The sequence below is a fragment of the Phocoena phocoena genome, chromosome 3, assembly GCF_963924675.1.
Source record: "Phocoena phocoena chromosome 3, mPhoPho1.1, whole genome shotgun sequence".
NCBI lineage: Eukaryota > Metazoa > Chordata > Mammalia > Artiodactyla > Phocoenidae > Phocoena > Phocoena phocoena.
The window spans coordinates 112,541,099-112,566,777 of record NC_089221.1 but is presented as its reverse complement, the minus strand read 5'-3'; the positions used below and the strand labels follow the sequence as shown (position 1 = coordinate 112,566,777).

Genomic DNA, 25,679 nt, shown 5'->3' with positions numbered 1-25,679 from the left:
TTTGTGCTGGGGAAACTGTTCTTTGGGGTTAATAGAATTAATACAAAGGATATGTGAGTCCTCCTGAAAGCTAAAATTATTTCTGGAATATATAAATACATAATTTGGAAATACATATACATAAATGTATATAGAGAAAGAGAAACAGCTAAAATTTAGATATTTAAAAATGAGGGAGGGGCTTCCCTGGGGGCGCAGTGGTTGAGAGTCCGCCTGCCGATGCAGGGGACACGGGTTCGTGCCCCGGTCTGGGAGGATCCCACATGCCGCAGAGCGGCTGGGCCCGTGAGCCATGGCCGCTGAACCTGCGCGTCCGGAGCCTGTGCTCCGCAAGGGGAGAGCCCGTAGCAGTGAGAGGCCTGCGTACCAAAAAAAAAAAAAAAAAAAAAGAGGAAGCATACAAATATAAAGCATTTTTGTTGTTTTGCTATTAATTATTCCTTATGTGAGTAGATGTCAAAGGCAGCCAGGCAGGCAACAGGTTTCAGAACTCCAATTGGGATTAAGATGACCAGCCACAGGGTCCTATTCAGCAAAACTAATAGAATAACAAAAGACTTTGCTTTTCTTAAACATTTTCAGGTCTTCCTAAAAACAAATAGCTGTGGCCACATTTTTTTTTTTTCTTTTTTTTGCGGTACGCGGGCCTCTCACTTTTGTGGCCTCTCCCGCTGCGGAGCACAGGCTCCGGACGCGCAGGCTTAGCGGCGATGGCTCACGGGCCCAACCGCTCCGCGGCATGTGGGATCTTCCCGGACCAGGGCACAAACTCGTGTCCCCTGCATCAGCAGGCGTACTCTCAACCACTGAGCCACCAGGGAAGCCCCCATATTTTTTTAATCATAAAATATTTAATTATGTATCTAGTTCAATCATGAATTTATGGTAGATGTGAGATGACTGGAAGCTCGGTTCAACCCAACGAAGCATTTTGTATTTTTCTGACATCTCTAATTGTTTAAAGTTCTTTTATTTAAAGATTAAACCTAATTGTATAGAGGTCTCACTCTTTGGCCTTATGCCTGCCTTGGAAAGCAACGAAGAATGAGCCGTATTCTAGAAAACAGCCCTTCCAAGATCTGAAGACAGTCCTAGGGCCTCTCCACTGTGTCCTTTGCTCCCATGTAACCTGGTCTCTGATTCCCCTCCTCCATCTCCTTCCCTGTGAGCACTTCAGTTCATCAGTGCTGCGCTTAAAATAAGGCACTCAGACTCAACTCCTGGTATGGCCCGAGGCGTACAAAATAGCGAAGAACTAGAACTTTCTGTGATCTGAGCGCTGAATATCCATTCAGTTAGGTTAAAGCAGCCGCTCAACTGCTGTTATAAGAATATCAATTTTAACGTTTCTGGCAAAGAGAAGACTTGTCTAATTCAACAGAAAACACTTAAGCTTAACATTTACAACAGGTTAAAACATTCATGCATTTTGATACAAAACACCATCTTATATGAATATAAATGATGGATTAACAAACTTTTGCAAAACAGAGGCTAACCTAATTTTAATCTTTACTACCTTTGCAGTAAGGAGCAGGGTAACTTCCTGCAGTAGGAAGCCTTTGGGGAATGTAATTTCCACTGCCTTGTGATGTTAATTTGAGACAATTATCATAAGCAGACTAAAAAAAGTTGTGCATATTATTTGTCCCTGTGAGAGCCCTCTGCTGTTGGCTAGTCGGGATATGGGAGAAGCCCTAGGAGAGGAATATCTAGCATTTAGATACTTCTTTAATAGCCATGGATCCCAGGGTTTCAAAACTTTTAATGTTTCCCACCTTTGGCTGGGAAAACCTGTACAAAGGCTTGAGAAGCCGGATCCAAGAGCTCCCTCCACTTGGTATTTTTAATGCACCTGCATTTTCAACTTTTCCAAAGCAGGATGGGCAAGAATAAAACCGCTTCTCCAGTCCATTTGGCTATTTTGAAATAGTTTTGTCATGTATGGAGGGGAACTAGGTATTTTTTTCCCTTTGAAACCTCCAGGACCGCTATGAATTTAGGTTATTTGCTGAGAAAAAGGAAACCCTGGGGGTCCATGGTTCAGTGCTCTCATCTGACCACCCACTAGGAGGCCTTCTAGAGCCATTTCCAGGAGTGTTTTCACCTGTTGGATTGACCCCCCCCCCCCCCTTCTCAAGACCAAAATCAGAAGAGAAGAGCTGAAAGTGCTGGAAGGTAAATAATGACAAGCTCTTTTTCCAGCCTCAGGCCTCCATGCCACGGCCTCTGGGTGGGGGACTTCTACAGAGTGTCAGCCACAAAGTAGGGGCCTGCACAAAGAGAAGGAAAGTTTTGCTCAAGACAGTCTGGAAATATTAGAATGTTCGAGCAGTGATTGCAGTAACTGTTCACCGGCTTTAAAGAAGAAGCCTGTGGCTGGTAGATATGGAAACTTAGGTATAAACTTTCTAGGGGGTACTTTGGCAAAACATAGTAAAAGCTTTAAAAGTGTGCATGCCCTTCTGAACCAGGAATTTCACCTTTAGGAGTTTCTCAGAAGGAAAAAAAAAAAGACCCTGATGTCCATTGAGGTTTAGTTGAAAGGATGTTTTAGTGGCATGAAGATTTTTTATTATAATTTTAAAATAGGAAAATGTTCCATTTCAGAAGGAACATGGTAGCAGTTTAGTTCTGAACTGTCTCACACTCAACAAGGATGACAACAAACCTGCCAACTACACATGTGGTGAAACCAGGAGAAAAATGCAACCTCAAAGTGTTGTTCAGAGCAGCCAGAGGTGAAAATGAGCAGCAAAGCTGATGAAAAACCTTGAGTGAGGAGGGGATGTAGAGCCTCAGAGAGCAGAAATCTCCAGCAATGATTCCCTTCTGGAAGGGAATGACCCTATTCTGAAAGGAAACTATGAGAACAAGGTCATTTTGAACAAAGCAAGATTACTGGGGACAGTGGAAAGTCTTGGAAAGCACTGGAAAAAAAGAAAACTTTTAAAAGTGGGTCCATTTTCCTAGAGACAAAGGCTGTAAAGAAATGTGGGAAACAGAGAAGCTCTCCTCAACCAAGCTCTGAAATCCAGAGAACAGGTGACTTCTCAAGGAGTCCATGTCAGAAGTCCAAGACTGTGGCAACGGAGAGGTCCCCCCCCCCCACCGGCCCCACCTCTCCACCCTTCCACCACTTCTCCAGGGCAACAATCACTACCACAAACAGTGGAGCCACACCTCAAGACCAAGAATTCTATCCATCCGAACTGATCTTCAGGTGTAAAGCCTGCAGACAAACATTTAAAAATCTGTAAGAAGTCAGGATATCATTCTCATGAGCTCTTTCAGAGGAACCTGCTAGAACCATGGGAGAGCAGTCTCAGCACCCCTAAGCAAGCCTGGGGAGATCAGGGTAAAAGGACCTTCCTTGAGCACTGAATGTATTAAACTAGAAATAAAACAAATATAGAGATTAGGGTGACAGATCAGGAGGCAGACGTTACATGCCTTACTTAATATTGTAGACATTTCTCATTACTAATAAAAAATTGAAGAAGAAAGAGAGAAGATAGGAATAAGAATGAGTTTACTGATCACCTCAAATTACTTGATTCAAAGGATAGTATTTAAAGTTTCCAAATCAAGTAGAAGCTTAATCACATGCAACATAAACACTACGATTGTTAATTCTATTGACTAAATGATGGAGGAGGGGTGAGGCAGAGAGGATGAAATTAAAAGATAATTTTATTGTTGCTCATAGTAGGGAATCAAGATACAGTCCCCAAAAAGAGTGGATTGAGGGTATTTTATAAAGGTAACTTTTAGACCAAAAATACAAACCTTCCTAAATATCAAAACTACATTAATAAAAAGGGCAAATTCAAAAATATATAATGAAAACACAACATAAAATAATATGACAGAGTTGAAACCAAATATATCTGTCAATTCAATAAATATAAGTGGGTTTAACTCATCTATTTTAAAAATGGTCTTCAAAGTAGATTGCAAAGCTTAATCCAACTCTAGGTTATATACACAAAATGATTCAGAAAGGTTAATAATGAAAGGATGGGCAAAGAAAAGCATACCAGAAAAATACAAACATTAAAAGTCTTAATATCTAACAACACAGAATTCAGGACAAAAAGCTTTAAACAAGGTAAAGAGAAGTACTTTTAAATGCTAAAGGCTATAATTCATCATGAAAATTTAAATTATGAATATCTATGTACCAAATAACACAGCAGGAACTTTCACATAATAGAACTATAGAGATACAAGGAGATTTAGACAAAGACACACTGTGGTAGGGCCCAGCGGTAAGGCTAGGTAAGAACACAGGACTGGAGATGTATGAAACAGCCAATACTCAATGCATAATCACTTGGTCTACTGCACACAATTAATGCACAACACAGGTTAGTCAAAGTAGTGAAAATAAAAAAGGGGTAATGAACCACTCCAAGCGGAAGTCCTCAGAAGGAGGCATCTCAGCAGTGGTCCCCAGTCCCTCAACAGGTCTCACAACAAGCCTGAGTGAGAAGTTGCCCTCTGCTCTGACAGTCTCTGGCAGTGTCAGTCTAGAACAGCTCTCAGCAGCCTGGAGTTGGGTCCTCCAGCAAAGAGCCTTCAGGTCACCTGACTAAAGGGTCTTATTTTAAGGAGTCCACCAGTAGGGTATAATGGTTACACTACAGGGAGTCTAGTCTCTATCTGATGTACCTTCTGTCCCAGTGAAGTCTTTCCAAAGATGTTACCAAACAAATTTCTTATCTAAAGTAACACTCTTAGTTTCTAACACTAAGACACTCACAATCCTACATCAGATGTTTCAAAACAACTAATATGGAAATTCACATTGGCCACTGTGACTCCATTTTGAACTACTTAACACAGCTTAAATTCTATGAGTTTCTCACAAGATGAGTAGGAATCATAACACAAAAGAAATCCCACCACAACACACAATAATAATAGAAGGCTTTGATTTCACCTTTCTCAATCCAAAACAGATCAAGTGGTCAAAATTAAATGAAGATCTAGAAGTCCAACAAACACAATAAAAAATGTAGATGTTATTGATATGCATCAAATATTGTGCCCTGAAAATAGAGAACATACTTTTTTCTCAAGTGCTCTGGGATATTCCTGCATACACACAAGATTATAAATAGGCCACAAACCAAACCTCATTAAATTCCCACTGTAAAAAGAATATAGATAGCATCCTATAATAGCAACTCAATAAACACTGACATGTATAACATATTCAGAAAACAAACAAAAAGTGCCCTTCTATTTGGGGGTGTGTGGGAGGTCTAAAATAATTCCATGATCAAAGGGAAAATACAAATTCAAAACAGTAGAATTTCTAGAAAACAATAATAATGAACATATCATATTGAAGAATCTATGAATATAGCTAAAGTAGTACTCAAAGTAAAATTAATAGCCTCCAATGTTTATATCAACATAAATGAAAGAATTAAACAGCTGATTCAAAAATCTAGAAAAATAATTTAAAAGTAAACCAAAGGAAAGCAAAAGGAAAGTTAAGACAAATACAGAAATTAATTAGTTAATATAACAAAAATAAAGTAGAACTTATAAATAAATAAACTTGTTCTTAGAAAAAAAATCTGTAAATTAGGTCAGTCTCAAGTGAATTTAATCATTTAAATAAGGAGAGGAAATATACAAATACCTCAAGCAAGAAATTACAGGTGGGAAATAGTCAAACAAACATTAGAAAGTAAAAAACAAAACAAAAAACCATAACAGAATACATTATACAATTTTATGCAAATAAAGTTGAAAACCTATATGAAATGTACAATTTTATCAGAAAACTAAAGATAGAAAACCAAAATACACCAATCTGCATAAAATAATTTGTCAAAACAATTTCAATGAAATAAATATAGTATGGATAAATATAAGTATACAGATGTAATATATAATTTATAATAAATAATTTATTAGATAATTTGTCAAAGTAAATTGATAAAACTTGTCAAATACTTACCCTTCACCACCCCCCAAAAAACCCCAAGAAACACCAGGCTCATTGTTGCACAGGGGAATTCTAACAAACCTAATCTTTAAAGAACAAATGATTCCAATGGATTCTAAAAAAAGAAGAAAAGCTTACAAATTATTTTCATAAAGCAAATATAAGTACATTAATACCAAAATATAAAGATTATAAGAATAAAGAAAAAAAGGCCAATCTCACTCACAAATATTAATGGAAAAACCCTAAATAAAATTTTAGCAAACAGAATCCAGAGAAACACACTGAAAGAATATATACAGCAGCCAAATGGAGTTTATTCTAGAAATGGAAATAAGGTTCAATATTAGAAAATCTATCAATTTAAATCATCATATTAATAGTTCTAAATAGAAAATCATGTAATTACTTTATAAATACTGAAAATGCATTTGATAAAATCAAATATATATATATATATATATATATATTTTTTTTTTTTTTTTTTTGCGGCACGCGGGCCTCTCACTGCTGTGGCCCCTCCCGTTGCGGAGCACAGGCTCTGGACGCGCAGGCCCAGTGGCCATGGCTCACGGGCCCAGCCGCTCCGCGGCACGTGGGATCCTCCCGGACCGGGGCACGAACCCGCATCCCCTGCATCAGCAGGCGGACTCTCAACCACTGCGCCACCAGGGAAGCCCCCAAATACTTATTCTTGATTAAAAACAAGACATTCAGTAAACTGGGAATCAACGGATACTTCCTCAAAATGGAAAAATAGGTTTTTCTTTCAGCAGAAAAGCAAAACTTTACTTAACAAGGAAATACTAGAGACACTAATATTTAGGTTCTGCTATACTTACTAACCAATGCAATGTAGACATGAGAAATAAATTTGTAGTAAAAGAATTGAATAGAAGTATTCTAGAGTATTTTCTAAAGTATCTTCTAGAATTCTCTCAAGGTTTCCAGGCCCACGATTAAAAGAATTGGTGAGGAATGTTCTAGAAGATCACCTTAGGAGGAGGAGGAAAGAGGAGGGGTAGAAAGAGGAAGAAGAGGAAGGAGGAGAAGAAAGAAGAGGAAAGAAGAGAAGAGAAAAAAATGTTTTAAATAAAAGAAGAGGGCTTCCCTGGTGGCGCAGTGGTTGAGAGTCCGCCTGCCGATGCAGGGGACACAGGTTCGTGCCCCGGTCCGGGAGGATCCCACATGCCGCGGAGCGGCTGGGCCCGTGAGCCATGGCCGCTGGGTTTGTGTGTCCGGAGCCTGTGCTCCACAACGGGAGAGGCCACAACAGTGAGAGGCCCGCGCACAGCAAAAAAAAAAAAAAAAAAAAAAAAAAAAGAAGATGTGGTAGTTTAAAATCCATTCACAGGGCTTCCCTGGTGGCATAGTGGTTAAGAATCCGCCTGCCAATGCAGGGGACATGGGTTCGAGTCCTGGTCCAGGAAGATCCCACATGCCACGGAGCAACTAAGCCCGTGCACCACAACTACTGAGCCTGCGCTCTAGAGCCCGTGAGCCACAGCTACTGAGCCTGTGTGCCACAACTACTGAAGCCCGCTTGCCTAGAACCCATGCTCTGCAGCAAGAGAAGCCACTGCAACAAGAAGCCTGTGCACCACAACAAAGAGTAGCCCCCACTCGCTGCAATTGGAGAGAGCCCGCGTGCAGCAATGAAGAACCAACGCAGCCAAAAATAAACTAAATAAATAAATTTATAAAATCCATTCACAAGTTCTTTGACACTCTATTTAAAAGGTGGAGCCTAAAACACCTTGCCCTCAAATGTGTACTGGACTCAGTGATTTACTTCTTTTTTTTAAAAAAAGATTTTTTTGATGTGGACTATTTTTAAAGTCTTTATTGAATTTGTTACAATATTGCTTCTGTTTTATGTTTTGGTCTTTGGGTCGTGAGGCATATGGGATCTTAGTTCCCTGACCAGGGATTGAACCCGCACCCCTTCATTGGAAGGTGAAGTCTTAACCACCAGACCACCAGGGAAGTCCCTGGAGTTAGTGATTTACTTCTAATGAACAGAATAAGTTAGAGTGATGGTATGTTACCGATGAGTCCATGTCATACAAGATACTGTGGCTCTGCCTTACTCTTTCTTCGTTCACTTACTCTGAAGGAAGACCTCTGCCATGTGAGGACACTCAAGCAGCCCTGCGGAGAGGTCCATGTAGTAAGAAACTGAGAACTGAGACAAACAACCATGTAATTGAGCCATCTTGGAGGTGGCTCCTGTGGCCCTAAACAAGCCTTCACATAACTAAAGTACTCACCAGCAAATGTACTGAAAACTCAGCAGAGACCCTGAACCAGAACCACCCAGCTAAGTCATACCTGAATTCCTAATTCACAGAAACTGTGAGGGACTTCCCTGGTGGTTCAGCGGGCAAGACTCTGCACTCCCATTGCAGGGGTCCTGGGTTTGATCCATGGCCAGGGAACTAGATCGTGCATGCTGCAACTATAGAGCCTGCATGCCACAACTAAAGATCCTGCATGCCACAACTAAGACCTGGAGCAGCTAAATAAATAATTTTTTTTTTTTTTAAAAAAAGGAGAAACTGTGAGATAATAAATGGTTACTGTTTTAAGACACTAAGCTTTGGGGTAGTTTGTTATGCAGTCATACAACTAATACAGAAGGCAAAATAAAGTCATTTTAAGTTTGACAAAAAGTGAGCTTGCCACTAACAGACCTGTACTAAAGGAAATGTTAACAAATTTTTCAGGTAGAAGAAAAATGATACAGATGGAAAGTAAGAAGTAGAGAATGAAGGAAGACCAAATAAAGTGGCAAATGTGTTTTAAATCTAATATTTCATCGGACTTTAAAATATACCATAACAATAAGACCTAAATACATGGAGATATACCATGTTTATGAATTGGAAGATTCAATATTGTTAAGATGCTAATTCTCCCCCAGTTGATCTATAGATTCAATACAATCCCAGTTAAAATCCTAGCAGCTTTGTTTTTCTAAAAATTGAGAAACTAATGCCAAAATTTGTATTGAAAAGCAATAAATTAAAATAGCCAAAACAATTTTGTGTAAGAACACAGCTGGAGAACTCAAATGATCTGATCTTTTTTTTTTTATAAACTTATTTATTTATTCATTTATTTTTGGCTGTGTTGGGTCTTCACTGCTGCATGCGGGCTTTCTCTAGTTGTGGTGAGCAGGGGCTATTCTTCGTTGAAGTGCACAATCTTCTCATTGCGGTGGCTTCTCTTGTTGCGGAGCATGGGCTCTAGGTGCACAGGCTTCAGTCGTTGTGGCATGCAGGCTCAGTAGTTGTGGCTCGCGGGCTCTAGAGCACAGGCTCAGTAGCTGTGGTGTATGGGCCTTAGTTGCTCCGTGGCATGTGGGATCTTCCTAGACCAGGGAATGAACCCATGTCCCCCTGCATTGGCAGGAGGATTCTTTAAGGGAAGTCCTTAAACGACCTGATCTTAAGACTGTATAGGGACTTCCCTGGTGGTGCAGTGGATAAGACTCTGCACTCCCAATGCAGGGTGCCCGGGTTCAACATGCATGCTGCAAATGAGAGTTCACATACCACAACTAAGGAGCCCGCGTGCCGCAACTAAGACCCGGTGCAACCAAATAAATAATAAATAAATAAATATTAAAAAAAAAAGAAAGACTATAAAGCTACAGCATGGGCCAAATTAGCCTGCAGCCTATTTCTGTAAGGCCCATAAGCTACAATGCTTTTTATGTTTTTAAATGGCTGAAAAAAGAAACAAGAAAAGTATACACACTAGTATGTATAAAATGGACAACTAATAAGAACCTGCTGTATAAAAAAATAAATAAAATTCTACAATTCAAAAAAGAAAGTATACAACAGGAATTATATGTAGCCCACCCTTAACAGAAGAAGCTTGCTAACTCTTGAGCTACAGTAATCAAGACACTATGGTATTGGTACAAAGATAGACACATAGATCAATGAAGCAGAAATGAGAGTCCATAAATAGATTCACACATATATGGTCAATTAATTCTTGACAACGGTATCAAAGTAATTGAATGGAAAAAAGGTAATCTTTTCAACAAATTGTACTGGACCAGTTAGACAACCATATGCAGAAAAAAAAAAATCTCAACCTATGCTGGGAAATAATTTTCCATGGGTTTCTCACGTATCTGCACATCTTAAGAGTTAGACACTAACTGCCCTTTTGTTCCAGACTGTCTTTTCAAGGATGTTTTGTCCATGAAGCATCCTAGGGATAGTGTCTACCTTCAGAGCAAAGGGTAAATTTGTTTACCATCCAGATAAAAAAGATAATGTATTGCTCTGGGGCAAAGGTTGAGCAGGTTTGCTTACAGTCCTTTATAAAAGACTGATGTTCCCTGGGACTTCCCTGGTGGTCCAGTGGCTAAGACCCCATGCTCCCAATGCAGGGGGCCCGGGTTCGATCCCTGGTCAGGGAACTAGATCCCACATGTCGCAACTGAAGATCCTGTATGCCACAACTAAGACCCGGCGTAGCCAAAAAAAAAAAAAAAAAAAAAAAAAAAAAGATTGATGTTCCTTAAACTTGAGGTTCCTCAGTGGTCATATAAACCCACTGTGTGTACCTGTTTGTACCTTATCTACCTGGGCCCTTTGGCATAGCCCCTGTGGGACTTACGGGACAAGGGGAACCAATACAAACATGAAACTCATGTTTGCTGTGCTCTGAGTCACAAAGTTCTTTGTCTCTGTTTTAAGAGTCTTAAGTATTTTGCCAGCACCCACTGAAACTGTGGAAGCGTAACCTATTAGCTTGTAAGTGGGATAAAATCTTATATTCTTTGTTGCTCTTGACAACTCATACCTTGCATCATATACAAAAATTAACTTGAAATGAATCACAGACCTAAAAGTATAATCACCAACCTATAACATAAAACTATAAAACTTCCAGAAGAAAACAAATTTTTAGGTCACTGAGTTAGACAAAGATTTCTTAGATAGGACAAAGATTTGTCCTTAGGACAAAGATTTCTTAGATAGGACAAAAAAGCATGGCTCATAAAAAAAATAATAGATTTGATTTCATCAAAATTAAAAACTTTTGCTCTTCAGAAAACACTGACAGGATTTTTAGGGCAGTAAAACTGTTCCGAATGTTAGTATGATGATGGACACATGTCATTATGCATTTGTCAAAACCCACAGAATGTACAACACCAAGTGTGAACTCTAACATAAACTGCGGACTTCGATGAGAATGATGTGTCAACGTAACAGATGTGTCTCTGGTGAGAGCAGTTGGTAGTGCAGGAGGCTGTGTGTGGTGGGGGTCAGGGGAGGATGGGATATATGGAAACTCTCTGTACTTTCCATTCAATTTTGTTGTAAACCAAAAACTGCTCTAAAAAATAAAGTCTTTTTTTTTTTTTTTTTAAAAAAGGGCAAGGGAACATTCCTGCACTGTTGGTGGGAATGTAAATTGATGCAGGCACTATGGAGAAGAGTTCCTTAAAAAACTGAAAATAGAACTACCATATGACCCAGCAATCCCACTACTGGGCATATACCCTGAGAAAACCATAATTCAAAAAGAGTCATGTACCACAATGTTCATTGCAGCACTATTTACAATAGCCAGGACATGGAAGCAACCTAAGTGTCCATCAACAGATGAATGGATAAAGAAGATGTGGCACATGTATACAAGGGAATATTACTCAGCCATAAAAAGGAACGAAACTGAGTTATTTGTAATGAGGTGGATGGACCTAGAGTCTGTCATATAGAGTGAAGTAAGTCAGAAAGAGAAAAACAAATACCGTATGCTAATGTACATATATGGAATCTAAAAAAACGGTACTGATGAACCTAGCGGCAGGGCAGGTATAAAGACGCAGATGTAGAGAACGGACTTGAGGACACAGAGGGGAAGGGGAAGCTGGGACGAAGTGAGAGAGTGGCACTGACATATATACACTGCCAAATGTAAAATGGATGGCTAGTGGGAAGCTGCTGCATAGCACAGGGAGATCAGCTTGATGCTTTGTGTCCACCTAGAGGGGTGGGATAGGGAGGGTGGGAGGGAGGCTCAAGAGGGAGGGGATATGGGGATATCATACATATAGCTGATTCACTTTGTTGTACAGTGGAAACTAACACAACATTGTAAAACAATTATACTCCAATAAAGATATTAAAAAAAAACAGGGGCAAGGGATCTCAATAGACATATCTACAAAGAAGATATACAAATGGCCAATAAACACATGAAAGATGCTCAACATCATACAAAACAAAACCACAATGTGATACAGCCTTGTACCCACTAAGATGGCTATAATCAAAAAAAGGGAAAATAATAAGAGTTGACAAGGATGTAGAAAAATTGGAACCCTCATACATTGCTGGTTGGAATGTAGAATGGTGCAGACACTGTGGAAAACAATCTGTTAGTTCCTCAGAAAGCTAAACCTAGACCTAGCAATCCACTATATACCAAGAAAATTGAAAATATATGTCCACGTAAAAACTTGTACATGAATGTTCACAGCAGCATTATTCATAATAGCCAAGACGTAGAAAAAACCCAAATGTCTAGCAACTGATGAAAAGATAAACAAAATGAAGTATATTCATACAATGGAAGGTTACTCAGCCATAAAAAAGGAATGAAGTACTGACACATGCTACAACATGGATGAATCTTGAAAACATTCCGTAAGTGAAAGAGCTAGTCACAAGAAACCATTACGTTAAACGTCCAGCATAGGAAATCCATAGAGATAAAAAGTTCATTAGCTGTTGCCAGGGGCTTGAGGGAGTGGGGAGCAATTGCTAATGGGTATGGAGTTTCTTTTTGGGGTAAGGAAAATGTTCTATATTCGTGTTGATGGCTGCACAAATCTGTGAATATACTAGAACCATTGAGTATTTTAAATTGGTGAATTTTATAGTATGTGAGTTATATATCAATAATGATGTTTTTAAATGAAGATGAAGTAGGAAAACTGATCCTTGTCTATATAAGTAAGTAACTTTAAGAAAACCTGAATCACAGAAACGAGTTAGAAACAATAAACTGGGCAGTAATTGGACTTGCCGCAGGGGCTGGTAAAATGTTAATATTATCTAATCATTTTAGGCTACTTTACGTTTTGAAAGTATAATGTTAACAAGATCATATTATAAAAAAAGAATACCTATTTGTGTACTTTTGAGTTGTTATAACCTGCATGCATGTCTGAATATGTTTGTATGTAGGTACACATATTCATGTCTCATCATTATCAAAGATGATGCTAAATGAGCCAGTTGCTGGATGACCTCTTAGCTTTTTCACACCCTAGGGGGCGGAGTTAGCTGTGTAGCTGCAGCTGTTGGTCACAAAGCCCAGGTTCCTATTTCTGGGTCAACCTCTCCACCATACAGTCAGGTGACCCAGAATTTGGTTCCAAGAACCCTCATCAACATTTTTCAAAGTTTGGCCAGCTGCAGATGGAATCAATTACCTGGAGCCTAGACTCAACATCCAGTGATGGGCCTGGGAGTCCACCATTTTTTTTTTTGCCACATAATGCAGCTTGTGGAATCTCAGTTCCCCAACCAGGGACTGAATCTGGGCCACAGCAGTGAAAGCACCGAATCCTAACCATTAGACCACCAGGAAACTCCCTGGGAATCTGCTATTTTAACAAGGCCCTCAGGAGATATAATGTGCACTCACTTTTGGGAGCCCCAGCTCTGGGCACCTCTTCCCGGCTGATGTAGAGTAGCTGAGTTTGTCTTTGGTTTCACAGCCCTGTTCACATTCTTCCTGTTCACCAGGGTGAGAGTAGTGTGCCTCCCTATTTTTAACCACAATGGGATGTCACTGAGCCTGATGCTGGTTCTACAGGCACAGTCTACTCATAAGACTGCCTGATGTTTCCATTCTATATGGGGTTTCTGCCTGTTGGAGGCCCTGATGTCTCATCAGAAGCTGCAGAAGCAGCAGACAACACATAGGTGGCTCTGCCCCTTCGCCTCATTCACAATATAGGACCTACACTGGAATCCTGGATCCTGGATTCTAGGCTCAGCTCTGTACTCTGCCCCACATTTGATGGGGGATGATGGGGAAGCCTATTAGGTCAATAATTTCCCAAGGCTGATGGAGGCTCAAGTGGTTTCCCAGTTATTGTACTTGAATGGGATGGGAAATGCACCTCTTATGAGGAAGCTCTTCTGTTTGTCGATGGGTATCCCTGACCCTAGGACAGACGGCAGAGTTAGGCCAACTCACCTGCTCATCTCCTCTTGACACATCCATTTTGGCTCCTCCCAGCATCTTTTGGATACACCTGGTTAAAATCCTTCAGTGGCTCCCCATTCCTTTTAGGGTCTAGACCACAACTCCTTCCATGACCTACTGTTCTTGGTGATCTTTGCAGCCTCATCTCCTCCACTGTCCCCCACTCTAGGATCTGTCATACAGATCTTACAGTTCTCTCACCAGGCCAGGCTCTCTTGCAGTGCCCTACTCTTTTTCATGTAATTAACTCTTGTTCATCTCTCTGCTCTCCAGCATCATTTCCCTGACCTCCAAGTCTGGATCAGGTCTCTTGCTTATTCATGGTCCTAGCACTCAGGGCCTTTCTTTATTAAAAGTTGTCAACTTAAAAAAAAAAAAAAAAAAAAAAAGTTGTCAACTTTGAAAAGTTACCCTTGAGCAATTAAATTTTCACGACTGTAAAGTTCGTTAGAGCAGCGCTCTGAATTTGCTCTCACTGCATCTCCAGCACGTAGCAAAGGGTCTGGCAGGTATTCAGTTGGATGGATTACTGGCTCCAGGAAGGCGGGCCACAACCTGGGTGGAGTGTCGAGACCTCTGGGAATCGATAAAAGTAGATCCAGAGCAGCTACACCTATACGTCCTCAGAACTGGGGTCATCGGTTTGCGGGCCGGGTGTCTGGGGAATTCCCAGGCCAAGGACACAGTACAGTCCTGGCTGGCATCCGGCTGCCGAATTGGAGAGGGCCGCCCTTACTCTGTGCTTGGGAGGGCCTCGGTTTCCCTACTGGTTCCCCGCGGGGTGGGCCGAGAACTGCCCCTGAGGCCCCGGGGAAGACCCAGTCCGGGGGCCGCCGCAGCTGAAGTCTGAGGGGCCGGGCCGGGTGAGTCCGCCGCGCCCGCCGAGGGCGCTCCAGACCAGTCTTCCTGAGCAGTCGCTCGCAGCTGCGGCCCCTCTAGCTGCGGGGAGGTGGCGCAGTGCGTGTACGGAAGGCGGTGGGCGGGTCCGGCCCTCAGCGGCGGAGGGAGCCATGGTGGGTGGCGAGGCGGCTGCAGCCGTGGAGGAGCTGGTTTCTGGTGTGCGGCAGGCGACCGACTTCGCTGAGCAGTTCCGCTCCTACTCGGAGAGCGAGAAGCAATGGAAGGCCCGCATGGAATTCATCCTGCGCCACCTGCCCGATTACCGCGACCCGCCAGACGGCGGCGGCCGCCTGGACCAGCTGCTGTCCCTCTCCATGGTCTGGGCCAACCACCTCTTCCTGGGTTGCAGGTGCGGACCCCTGGCGGCTGGCTGACCCTGTCCCGATCCGCAGTCCTCCCGCAGGGCTGACCCCTGCCCAATGCTGACCCTGCCCCCAAACTCCAACCGTACTAGACAGGCCTAAGGCAGGTTTCCACCGTAGCCAATCCTTTGGAAAGATACTTAATCTCTCTGAGCTTTAGTTTTCTCATCTGGAAAATTAGTTGTGATGACTACAGTCTTAAAGGGTGAAAAGCACTTAGCACAGGCTATCATCTCTCAAGAGCTCTATAAATACTAGGCGTTCGAGTTGCCATTGTTATTTATGTTATTATTATTACTTCAAACTGTCACCTTTGCAGAGGGCATTTTAAGTTCATTAGCTCCTTTCTTCCACATGGCAAACGTGCAGGGACAGAAACAGATCTCCAGTTTACATCTACGAAGCTGAGAGGGAAAGAGACATACCTAGGGTCATGCAGCATCTATCAGGATTGGTGGATTTTACCATTTATGGCAGGATGTAGTCTGCGGCCCTTGTCTTTTTCTCCCCATGTCCTAGTCTGCTGGACCCTGTAGCAAGAAGCAGTCTTTGCCTTTCTGCCTTTCCTTTTATCAAAATAACAAATGCCTTCAAGGGACTTTTTGAAATGGCACTCCCTCTGCCGCTCCATGTAGCAGGTGGCAAATCTTGAGGCTCCCACATCCTTTTATTTAGCATTTCCTGAAATTGTGTTAGGATAATGAGATGACTTGGCTTAGTCCTGGTTTCTGTGCTCCTTATGGCTGTCTGGTCACATGGTCCCTCCAGCCCTAAGCTGCTTGGTGGTGTTTTCAAATTTGGGGAGTTATTAGAACTGGATATGGGGAAGCAGTGCCTGCTGTATCCCTCCCTTTTCTCTGACTTCCAGGTTCCTCTAGTAAATTCTCGTTAACAGGATCCAAGATTAGGCAAATGTCAGAAAATTGGACAAATGAACAAATAATGTTATTTCGTTAGACCAATACTCCACATGTTCAAAAAAATAAGAATTTTGGCCCTCATATCATATCCGTGAATATATACTGCCAGAGGTACACTGCCTCTATTTTTGTAAGTCTTGTTTGTTTTGTAAATCTTAAAACACCTGCTCCATTGGCATCCCTAGTGCTGCTTCTGTATCCACACGCGCAAGAACTGTTTTCTGACTTGATACTGAACATCTGTCAGTTTCCCCAGTAGTATCAAATCGTTCCTCTGAGAGTTGACTTTATAGTCCAGCTACCTGCAATTTCTTTTTAGCCCACAGTGACAATAATTCTTCCACGGTTTTTATCTTACTACTTTTTATCGTGCAGTTACAACAAAGACCTTTTAGACAAGGTGATGGAAATGGCTGATGGGATTGAAGTGGAAGACCTGCCACAATTTACTACCAGAAGTGAATTAATGAAAAAGGTAAACAGGATTTCCAAGTGCATTTGAAATGGTATAGAGCTAACGGCCCCTGCCTTTATGATGATGTATTAGAGTATATTGTTTTCTGAATGCTCTTGTTTACTACCCCAATCTAAGCCCTTTCATTTTATTTCTCTGTAATTTGTATAAGCCTTTTCATAACTAGAGAACAACTCAGTAGATAAATTATGCATTGTTGGTAGAGTAACACATAAACTCAACCTCTTCAGTTACTTTAGGAAAATTCTGTTTTGAGCTTTTTGCTTGAATTTTAAGAAAATGTTGGTTAGAGTGCTACAGTTGCCCACTTATTAAAAAATCTTGTTGGTAACATTAACTCAACCTTACCCCAATCGTTGAGGACCCCACCAGACCTGTTTGGACCCTCTGACTTGCTGATGGAAATGTAGATGGAGTAATATCGTCATAGCTTTTCCCTATTCTGCCAGGCTTCTTCTGATCTGAGGCTGTGGATTTTTTACATGGTGAGCTGCTGCCTGTCAAGCCTTGTATCTGGGTCCTTTGGCTGGGGCCATGGAGAGTGTGGCAGAAGGAAGCTCAGAAGATGGGGCTGGGCGTCCCAACTGCTTTTCACAATCTCCCAAGATATGGTTTTTCTCATTTGCCCTGGTCTCCTCAGGCAACAAAATTAATTGCTTCCTCATCTCCCATAGTTTATTTCCTTAGCACTTTACCCAGACCTTTTTAAGAGCAGATTGTAAGCTTCTTGAGGGAAGAGATGGTGCTTAAGATATTAGTCCTTCTAATTCCAAAACCTAGTATAGGCATAATCCAGAGAAGATGCTCAGAAAATGCTTACAAAATTGACCAAAGCAAAAGAGTAAAGACTGCTGGCCTCTCTTATAGTTCTATTGTCAGAAACATAGGTAAGCCCTTGCTTCACCCTAGTTGGGTCTTTTTTTGGGAAGCTGGGCATATAAAAAGGTTCCCTTTAGTGTGAGTGTCAGGAGCTAATCAAATCCTCAGCTGCCCAGAAAGTACTTCAGCCCCAAACAGCACACCCTGCATGATTTCAGATATTTTTCTTTAAAAAAGTATTGTTTTTTAATTGAACCTGGAATCAAAAGTTCAGGTTGTGTTCAAGGGCCTATTTTGTTTTTAAAATCTGTTAACAGGGCTATTGTTTGTAGCCCGGGAGCCGTTGTGAATTGGGAGTTTGTGACTTTTTGGATTCTCTTATATAATATTTTTTAAAAACCTCTAGGAAGTCCTTCAGTATCCTAGCGGTGAGGTTCCTGGGGCCCAGGCATGGGGCGTCTAGATAATTTCCGGCCACCTGATTGCACCCCATTCGTCAGGGCAGGCAGGGAATAGGATGAGCCTTTACTTCCTGACTGCTCATGGCCGATTCTTTCCTCGGCCTTTTGGTCTTAAGAGGTATTCTGCTCTCCGTAAGATCCATTTTCACATAAATTTTGTTATACTTCTCTGTCTCTTTCCAGTCATACTGGGATATTAGAGGTCAGAACACTTCACGATATTTGGGCTTCAGACTCCAGAAGAGACTAAGGAGGTTTTGTAATTAATATGCATGTCCCTAACATTATCCATAGGCTAGTGTGAAGAAGTATATGTATGTGTGTTGAGGAGAAGAGTTTCTAAACTGTTATAAACATTGTAAAGGGGTCTTGAACCTCAGAAATATAGGGAGCCCTGTCCTGGGATGTTCATTTTTGACACTTTAATTGCAGTGTCAGTCTCCAGAGAAGAGTCTTCAGAAATGAACTTTGGCATTCCTGAAACCAGTTCTGCCATCAGACTAATTAATGATTTGGCACCTGGCTACCTGGAAGAAGCCTACAGGGAGCCTGTATTTCTATAGCACTTGTTGATTATATATGTTTGAACTTCCTTCAAATAAGACTTATGTTTTCTTAGTAACCAAGTTTTAGACTGTTGATGTCACTGAAAATGAAGCTAAGTTGATCCTGAAAAGTGAGACAGAGGATGTGTAGAGTTTTGCCAGTTGGTAAGAGTCTTTTAGATAAGCTTGTCCTGAGAACAAGTCATCTGGTCTGTGTGCCGTGACAGAACTGTGTAGTGTTGAAGGCTGTCCCTTCTCTATTGAAGGCTGCCCTGAGAGCCCACTGGAAAGAGCGCCCTGGGAGCTTTGCAGCAGTTTTTTTTGTCTTCTTGCTGAGGTTTTTGCATGTAATAGAGGCTGGCAAACATTAAGCAACATTGCCAGCCCAGAAACAAAAAACAAAAACAAAAAAACTGATGTTGAGCCATGCACCTGAAAAGGTCAGTTATAGTTCTTTGATCCTTAGCTCTAAAATTATTTTAGTTGGGTTTTGAAGCTAGCTAGCAAGTGGAAATGAATCGCCTGGCATTATTGGTATCCTGAGACTGAATAGTGAAGATAACTTAGGGACATAAGTTCTTTAAAGTAAGATTTTAAAAATACTTTATGGTTATTCTGCGGTTTTAAGGCCAGTACACCTCTGTGGTCTGTCCAACTCTCTTTTTTTTTGGCAGGGGAAGGGGGATGTGGAATCTGAGAAAAGAAATGAGCATTGGTCTCTGACAGGTGGTATTTGTCAGATATTTGCAGTGTATGATTTCTTTTTGAAAAAGGGGGATTCAGATACAAATATATTGAACAGTCTCAGTTATCTAACAGCCCTCCCTAGGTACCTACTAGCAGACTTTGTGATTAACCAACCAGCTTTACCCATTAATGAGCAATAATTAACAAAGAGCAGCAGCTCACTCAGGAATGATGTTATTACTAAGACTGTCAGAGTTTATATTTCCAAGGCATTGTCTTAAGGAGAAAGAGGAGTGATTGACTAAGAAGCTATCATTATTGGCTCAAAAAATCTGTCCACTTAATTACTTCATTTTTCCTAAGAACATTTTTTTAATATAAATTTATTTTTATTTATTTTTGGCCGCGTTGAGTCTTCGTTGCCACGCGCAGGCTTTCTCTAGTTGCGGCAAGCAGAGGCTGCTCTCCATTGTGGTGCATGGGCTTCTAATTGCCGTGGCTTGTTTTGCAGAGCACGGGCTCTAGGCGCACAGGCTTCAGTAGTTGTGGCACACGGGCTCTAGACTGCAGGCTTAGTAGTTGTGGCGCATGGGCTTAGTTGCTCCGCGGCATGTGGGATCTTCCCAGACCAGGGCTGGAACCTGGGTCCCCTGCATTGGCAGGTGGATTCTTAACCACTGTGCCACCAGGGAAGTCCCCCCTAAGAACATTTTTGTCCAAGAGGGAAAGTGGCAGTATGGAAAGTGACTAAATATGAAATGTGAAAGAAGTTGGAAACACAAGTGTGCCTGCCTTTCAAGAGGCTTTTTGTGCATTATATACAGTCTTGGCGAGCTCTAAAGTAATGGAGCAGCCACTCCACTGGTGGAAAGAGACGTGATTCTAATAAGATGGCAACTATTTGTGAGTATTCAAAAAAATTTTTTTTCAGCTTATCAGATTAGTTAAATCAGGTTTTGTCTTGTATCCTAAGATAAATGCTCCATGGAGCTACCTTTTCCCTTTATCCACAGAAATAGAAGAAGCCAGAAAAGCTCTGTCTGACCCCACAGGCCAGTCTGTTGCCTGGTGCCCAGGCGGAGTGAATCACCTGCCAGCACCTTGAGTCAAAGACCATACTTGCAGCAACCAAAGCCAGTGGCAACTCTTCTGCTATAGCCTTGGTCTATCCTATTGGAAATTTGAGAGATGGCTTAGGGGTTTCTCTTTCCTTTTGGACTAAAGATGGTTTCTTTAGGTGATACTGCATTCTCCTAAAAAGAGACAGCCCTCTTATATTTTGCTTTTGCTGAGGAATTTCGCTTCTTCACTTCTCAAAGACTGGAGTGACAGGCTTAAGCTAGGAAATAGGTCATACCTTGAAAACTCTGCTTACTAAAAAGAGTCTCAGACTGATTCACTTGCACTGCTAAATGTTAAGGAAATCCATTCAAATAGAAGGTGACAGACAAAATGATTTCTTTGCACCCTGCTTAAAAGTTGTCTAAAGCCAAGTTTAAATTTACCAATGGTGCTAGAGAGTACCCAGAAAGAATATATCTGCTTCAGTTCACCACTTTTAGAAGACATGCAGTTTCTGTAGTTTCTAACAGTGTGAAATCCAGAAACCTATAACCTTCACATCTCCTAAATATCCTGACTCAATGTGAAATGTTGTAAATTACTATCTGGATTTAACTGATTTTAATTTAGAACAATAAGTGTTTATGTGATTCTGTTTTTAGAAGCCTTCACTGCAGAGCATGCCATGGAAAAAGCTATTTTTTAAGTATTTCTGTTATCACTTTAAATTGTGAACATTTATAGATCACAAGTGACAAGACAAAAAAATTAGACTCTGGCTTCCAAATGGATAGTATGGTCAGTGTTTTGCTGAATTTTCTGTATGTAGTAAAATCTTAATAATTTATGAGTCTGCCTACCATCTGGGTAGTACATAAATATTGCATCACTGCTGTATTTTAATTTATGAATTTGATGCATTAGACTACATGGTTACTAACTTTGTCTTTTTTTCCTAGCATCAAAGCTAAGGCAGAAGATTCATCACATTTTCATCATTAGTTACAGGCTTGGAAAGGAGGCTGGAATGAACATGACATTGACCTCAGCAGCTCTCTTAAGACTCTTGATATTAACATGTAGGAAAGAGGCAATTGGAATGAAAGGGAATCTTGTCTAGATTGGCGTTTTAAAAGTTCTCATTCTTCTAGTAGCTATCATTGTAAAAGTATGCATGGATATTTATGTATTTATAAATCATGCCCTCTTTTTTATTTTCAGGTTTTGAATGTTGGTCAAAATGTTAAAAATGCCTATTTTTTTTTTAATGTTGATGTAATAATGGCAGGTAGTGAATTTTACACTTTGGATTTTTCAACAGCGTACCTTTATGTGTGATTCTGCTTTATGGTCTTTTTTTCCCCGCCGACTGAGGTAAACCATATCCCTTATTTCTACCTGAAGTTTACACCATCCATGTACCCTATTGCCACACACACTTCATCTTTTTTTAAAGAGTTGAGTGAAAATCAAATCATAGGCTTCAGGTATCTACCAGCTCATGGGAAGAGGCAGCCTATAAAAAAAGCCTTATTTTAAAACTCATTGACACAAGATTCCACAGCTTGTTCCAGGCAGCCAGTTGATTGTAGGTTCTCTACAAAGCCTTCCAGGCCGCTGAATAAAGCCCATATTCTCTTTTTCTGCAGGGAGCCTGAGGCTTCAGTATTCTAGGCTTGAGGAATTGCCTTGTACAAAGTCCCTCAAGAAATACTTGCTTATTAGTGCAGTGCTGCTTTGCTCTGAAATTCTGGTTTTATTAATTTCCCCCTTTCAGTTGATGTATGTTTCTTACCCCCTCCCTGTTCCTCTTTCTTATTTAGTACCCACTCTTAAGTACTTATCTCCAGGCATAAATACAGAGAGGGACTTCATTTGGGGGGGCAACAAGGTAACAGTCACAGCAGGATTCACTTATCACTGTACCGGACAGGGTGGCAGAATACAACAGTGGACCTGCCTTAGCTTAATCTACTGGTAAACTCAGGTCACTGAAGTGCTGAAGAGGAGAGCAACTGTGGGAGTGTGGTATCTGGGAGCAGAGAAGTAGGATGACTCTCACCCATGGCTCAAGGTTAAGGCCAAACAGCATACCAACATCTCTGTGCAGCTTCTAGCTCTAATCTGTAGTGACCACTAGGATGGGCCAAGTGAAGACCTCAGGACCTCTGACAGGCCACTTTTCTCCTATGGCCTTTCCTGGAAAATTAAGATCATAGAAATACCTACCACAAAGACCTATGGCAAGGATTAAGATGTTAGAGGGCCAATCACGGTGCTCAGTGAGCCTTGGCCTCTCTGTAAGATATAAAATAAAATGTCCTATCAGGAACATATCCATTGCAAAGTCTTTATATAGTTTTTGAAGACTTCTCTAGTTAATCAAATTTTCTGGTGCCATTTTCTAGTGGGTTTTCTCTATTTCCTCAGTTTAAGCTGCCCTTTTAAAAAAATTTTTTAGAAATAAGCTTTTATTTTAGAACAATTCTAGATTTACAGGAAGTCTGCAAAGATAGTTCAGAGTTCCCACATACTCTGCACAGTTTCCCCTATTACTAGCATCTTACATTAGTATGGTACATTTGTTATAATTAATGAACCAATATTGATACACTATTAACTAATGTCCACACTTCATTGAGACTCCCTTAGTTTTCACTTAATATCCTTTTTCTGTTTCAGGATCCCATTACTCTTCCCAGGATAAGCTGCCTGTTTTTCATCTTACCTTCACAACCTCTGTGGCTATCTCACCTATAAAATTAATCAGTATTTTAGAATTTTATCCTTTGTTTTTTCTGGAGTGGAAAGTGGCATAGAAATCTAAAATTTGCATTGCAGCACTCCTTGTGCAAGTAAAATGGCCCTCTCTTAGATCTGAAACTGGAGCTCACACCAGATATAAGCTGCAAGCTACTGGTCTCTTCATATATACAGCCCTCCCCAAGATGGGGTGAGGATCAAGTGAGATCACAGGAAGGGACATGGTAAATAAAGTATTACTGCAAGTAATGACTAGGAGAGGATCTTAGCTGTTAAAAGACATGTCTCAAGACCTTTTGAGAAGCAAGTACTGTTGATCCTTGAACAACCCATGGATTCAACCAACTGCAGATCCTGTACATATTTATTGAAAACAATTTACATATAAATGGACCTGTGCATTTCAGACCTGTGTTTGGGTGACCTATACTAACAGTACAGTTTAGGGTTCTCAGTTAATAGTGATGCCCTTTCATGTTATCCAGAAAGTTGCTTTTTGAAACATTCCTCAGAGTCTGTGGCCCACCTGATCAATACTCTCTACCTTTGCAAAGGAAAGGATTCCCTTTGAACTTTTCCAGGATCCATTCGGACCTGTGGCTTACCTATTCTGTGGGCACTGGGAGGAATCACATTAACTACCACTGCCCGTCCTCTGTTGCTTTGCTATCTGTAGTAAGTGGCAGTGAAAATACAAATTGTTGTATCTGACATGAGATATATATACCCTAACCATCAGGTGACTTGTGTTTCCCAGCTGTCCAGCTCTAAAGTCACTGCCTGGGTACCCTTATGTCTGGAAGGAGACTGTCAACTTCTGGGGTCTGAGGCCTGTCATCTAGTTATCTTGTCATCTAGTCCTGGCTCTCATTCTTGACTAGTTTAGGGATACCTTTCGGTTCTGTAGGAATAAGAGTAAACATAATCCTTAAGAGGCGAGAATTTTAGAACTTAAACAGGTTGGTGGTCGTATGGAAATTGCTTCCTTCAACAAATAAATGCATGCTCTCCCTCTCCCTCTTAAGAAACAGAACCTCGCCTGGCTTGCTTTTCATTAAAATAAATAGCCAGAGAACCTATTTATTTAAATGAAAGGCAAGCCTGCTAATTTCTTTCCCAAAGTTTACTCTGTCCCTTCTAAGTTATGACACACAGGGCAAGGGGTGGCAGTAGACTGCCTTTCTCATTTTGGTTTGGAAGGTTTTTTTTCACACCGCCAGCAGTAGAGGCACAGTCCTTTGCATGTGCTCCTATCAGAGATGGAGGTGGGCCTGAAGCCTTGCTCACAGACAAGAGTACCATCTGAGGAGGTGGGGTAACAAAGACTTCATCACCTGAACAGATTCCCTCGGAAATCAAACAAAGTAAAAGTTGAGACTCTTAAGCTCCTATTAGAAAGGAGCTAATTCCTACCTGTTCTAGACCTGGGCGTGTGAACCAGAGCTTTTTTCCTTGATAGTGCTGTCAGACAAGGTTACCTCTTTAGAACATAATCCAGGTAGTCACAGCCCAAGTCCCATCCTCCTTTCCCAGCCTAGTAAAAAAAAAAAAAAAGGCCAGTGAAGCAAAAGTATCCTTGAATATGGCCCTTCAACTTATTTGCCTAGGAGAAAGAAGCTGTTAGGGGCCTGAGGCGGGTCTTTTTTTTTTTTTTTTAATATTTTTGGCTGTATCGGGTCTTAGTTGTGGCACGTAAGCTCAATAGTTGCAGCGCGTGGGCTTAGCTGCCCTGCAGCACGTGGGATCTTGGTTCCCTGACCAGGGATCAATCCTGCGTCTCCTGCATTGCAAGGTGGATTCTTAACCACTAGACCACCAGGCAAGTCCACTGAGGCAGCTCTTGGTCCACCCCTGCTTTAGTGGAGGGGCAATTAACAGTAAGGTCAACTTTGAACTGCATGGGCCTAGTGATTAAAGCCCTTGCTTTGCTGTGAATGCTAGCACCAAAATCTCATGCTGTTAGGGCTGCATTTTTCCTTCCCTTCGGCATTTTCTCTTAAGAATGTCTAATTATCCCCAGTAGTTGTGAACTGGTAGTGATTCCTTCCTCTTGAGTTCCTCGGTGTAGGGATCTGCACTGTGTGGATGATTCCTACCTTATTGGAGGATTCCGTAGAAAAACCAATGTCTGTATAAGTACCTGGCACTTAGTGAATTGCTTCATTTCTGCCCTACTTTCCCTTTGAGGCCACGCTGGGAAGATATGAAATGTTTCAACTAAAATTTACATAAAATAAAAATGACCACCCATAAACACCCCACCAGACCAGTCTCCATTCCCAAAGCTGCAAAAGGGTGGACCTAACATGCAGCTTGGCACCCATTAGGTGCCAAGGTATCAGTAGTTATGTTGACAGAACAAATGGCAGCAGGCACTGAACAATGCAGCACAAATTAAATGCCAGGCTCTTTGGGACAGGGGGCAGAAGCAGGATGGGGAAAGGGGTCAGCACGTGGCCAGCCT

General features: G+C 41.3%; 1 protein-coding gene across 1 annotated transcript; it reads left to right on the top strand.

Annotated features, from left to right (window-relative positions):
• Nucleotides 1–15,221: 15,221 nt before the first annotated feature.
• On the top strand, nucleotides 15,222–21,773 carry CDKN2AIPNL (CDKN2A interacting protein N-terminal like). Its single transcript, XM_065875147.1, has 3 exons — nucleotides 15,222–15,470; nucleotides 16,779–16,878; nucleotides 21,412–21,773. Exons 1-3 carry the CDS (start codon nucleotides 15,232–15,234, stop codon nucleotides 21,421–21,423), a joined length of 351 nt encoding a protein of 116 aa, XP_065731219.1. The 5' UTR covers nucleotides 15,222–15,231; the 3' UTR covers nucleotides 21,424–21,773.
• Nucleotides 21,774–25,679: the final 3,906 nt, after the last annotated feature.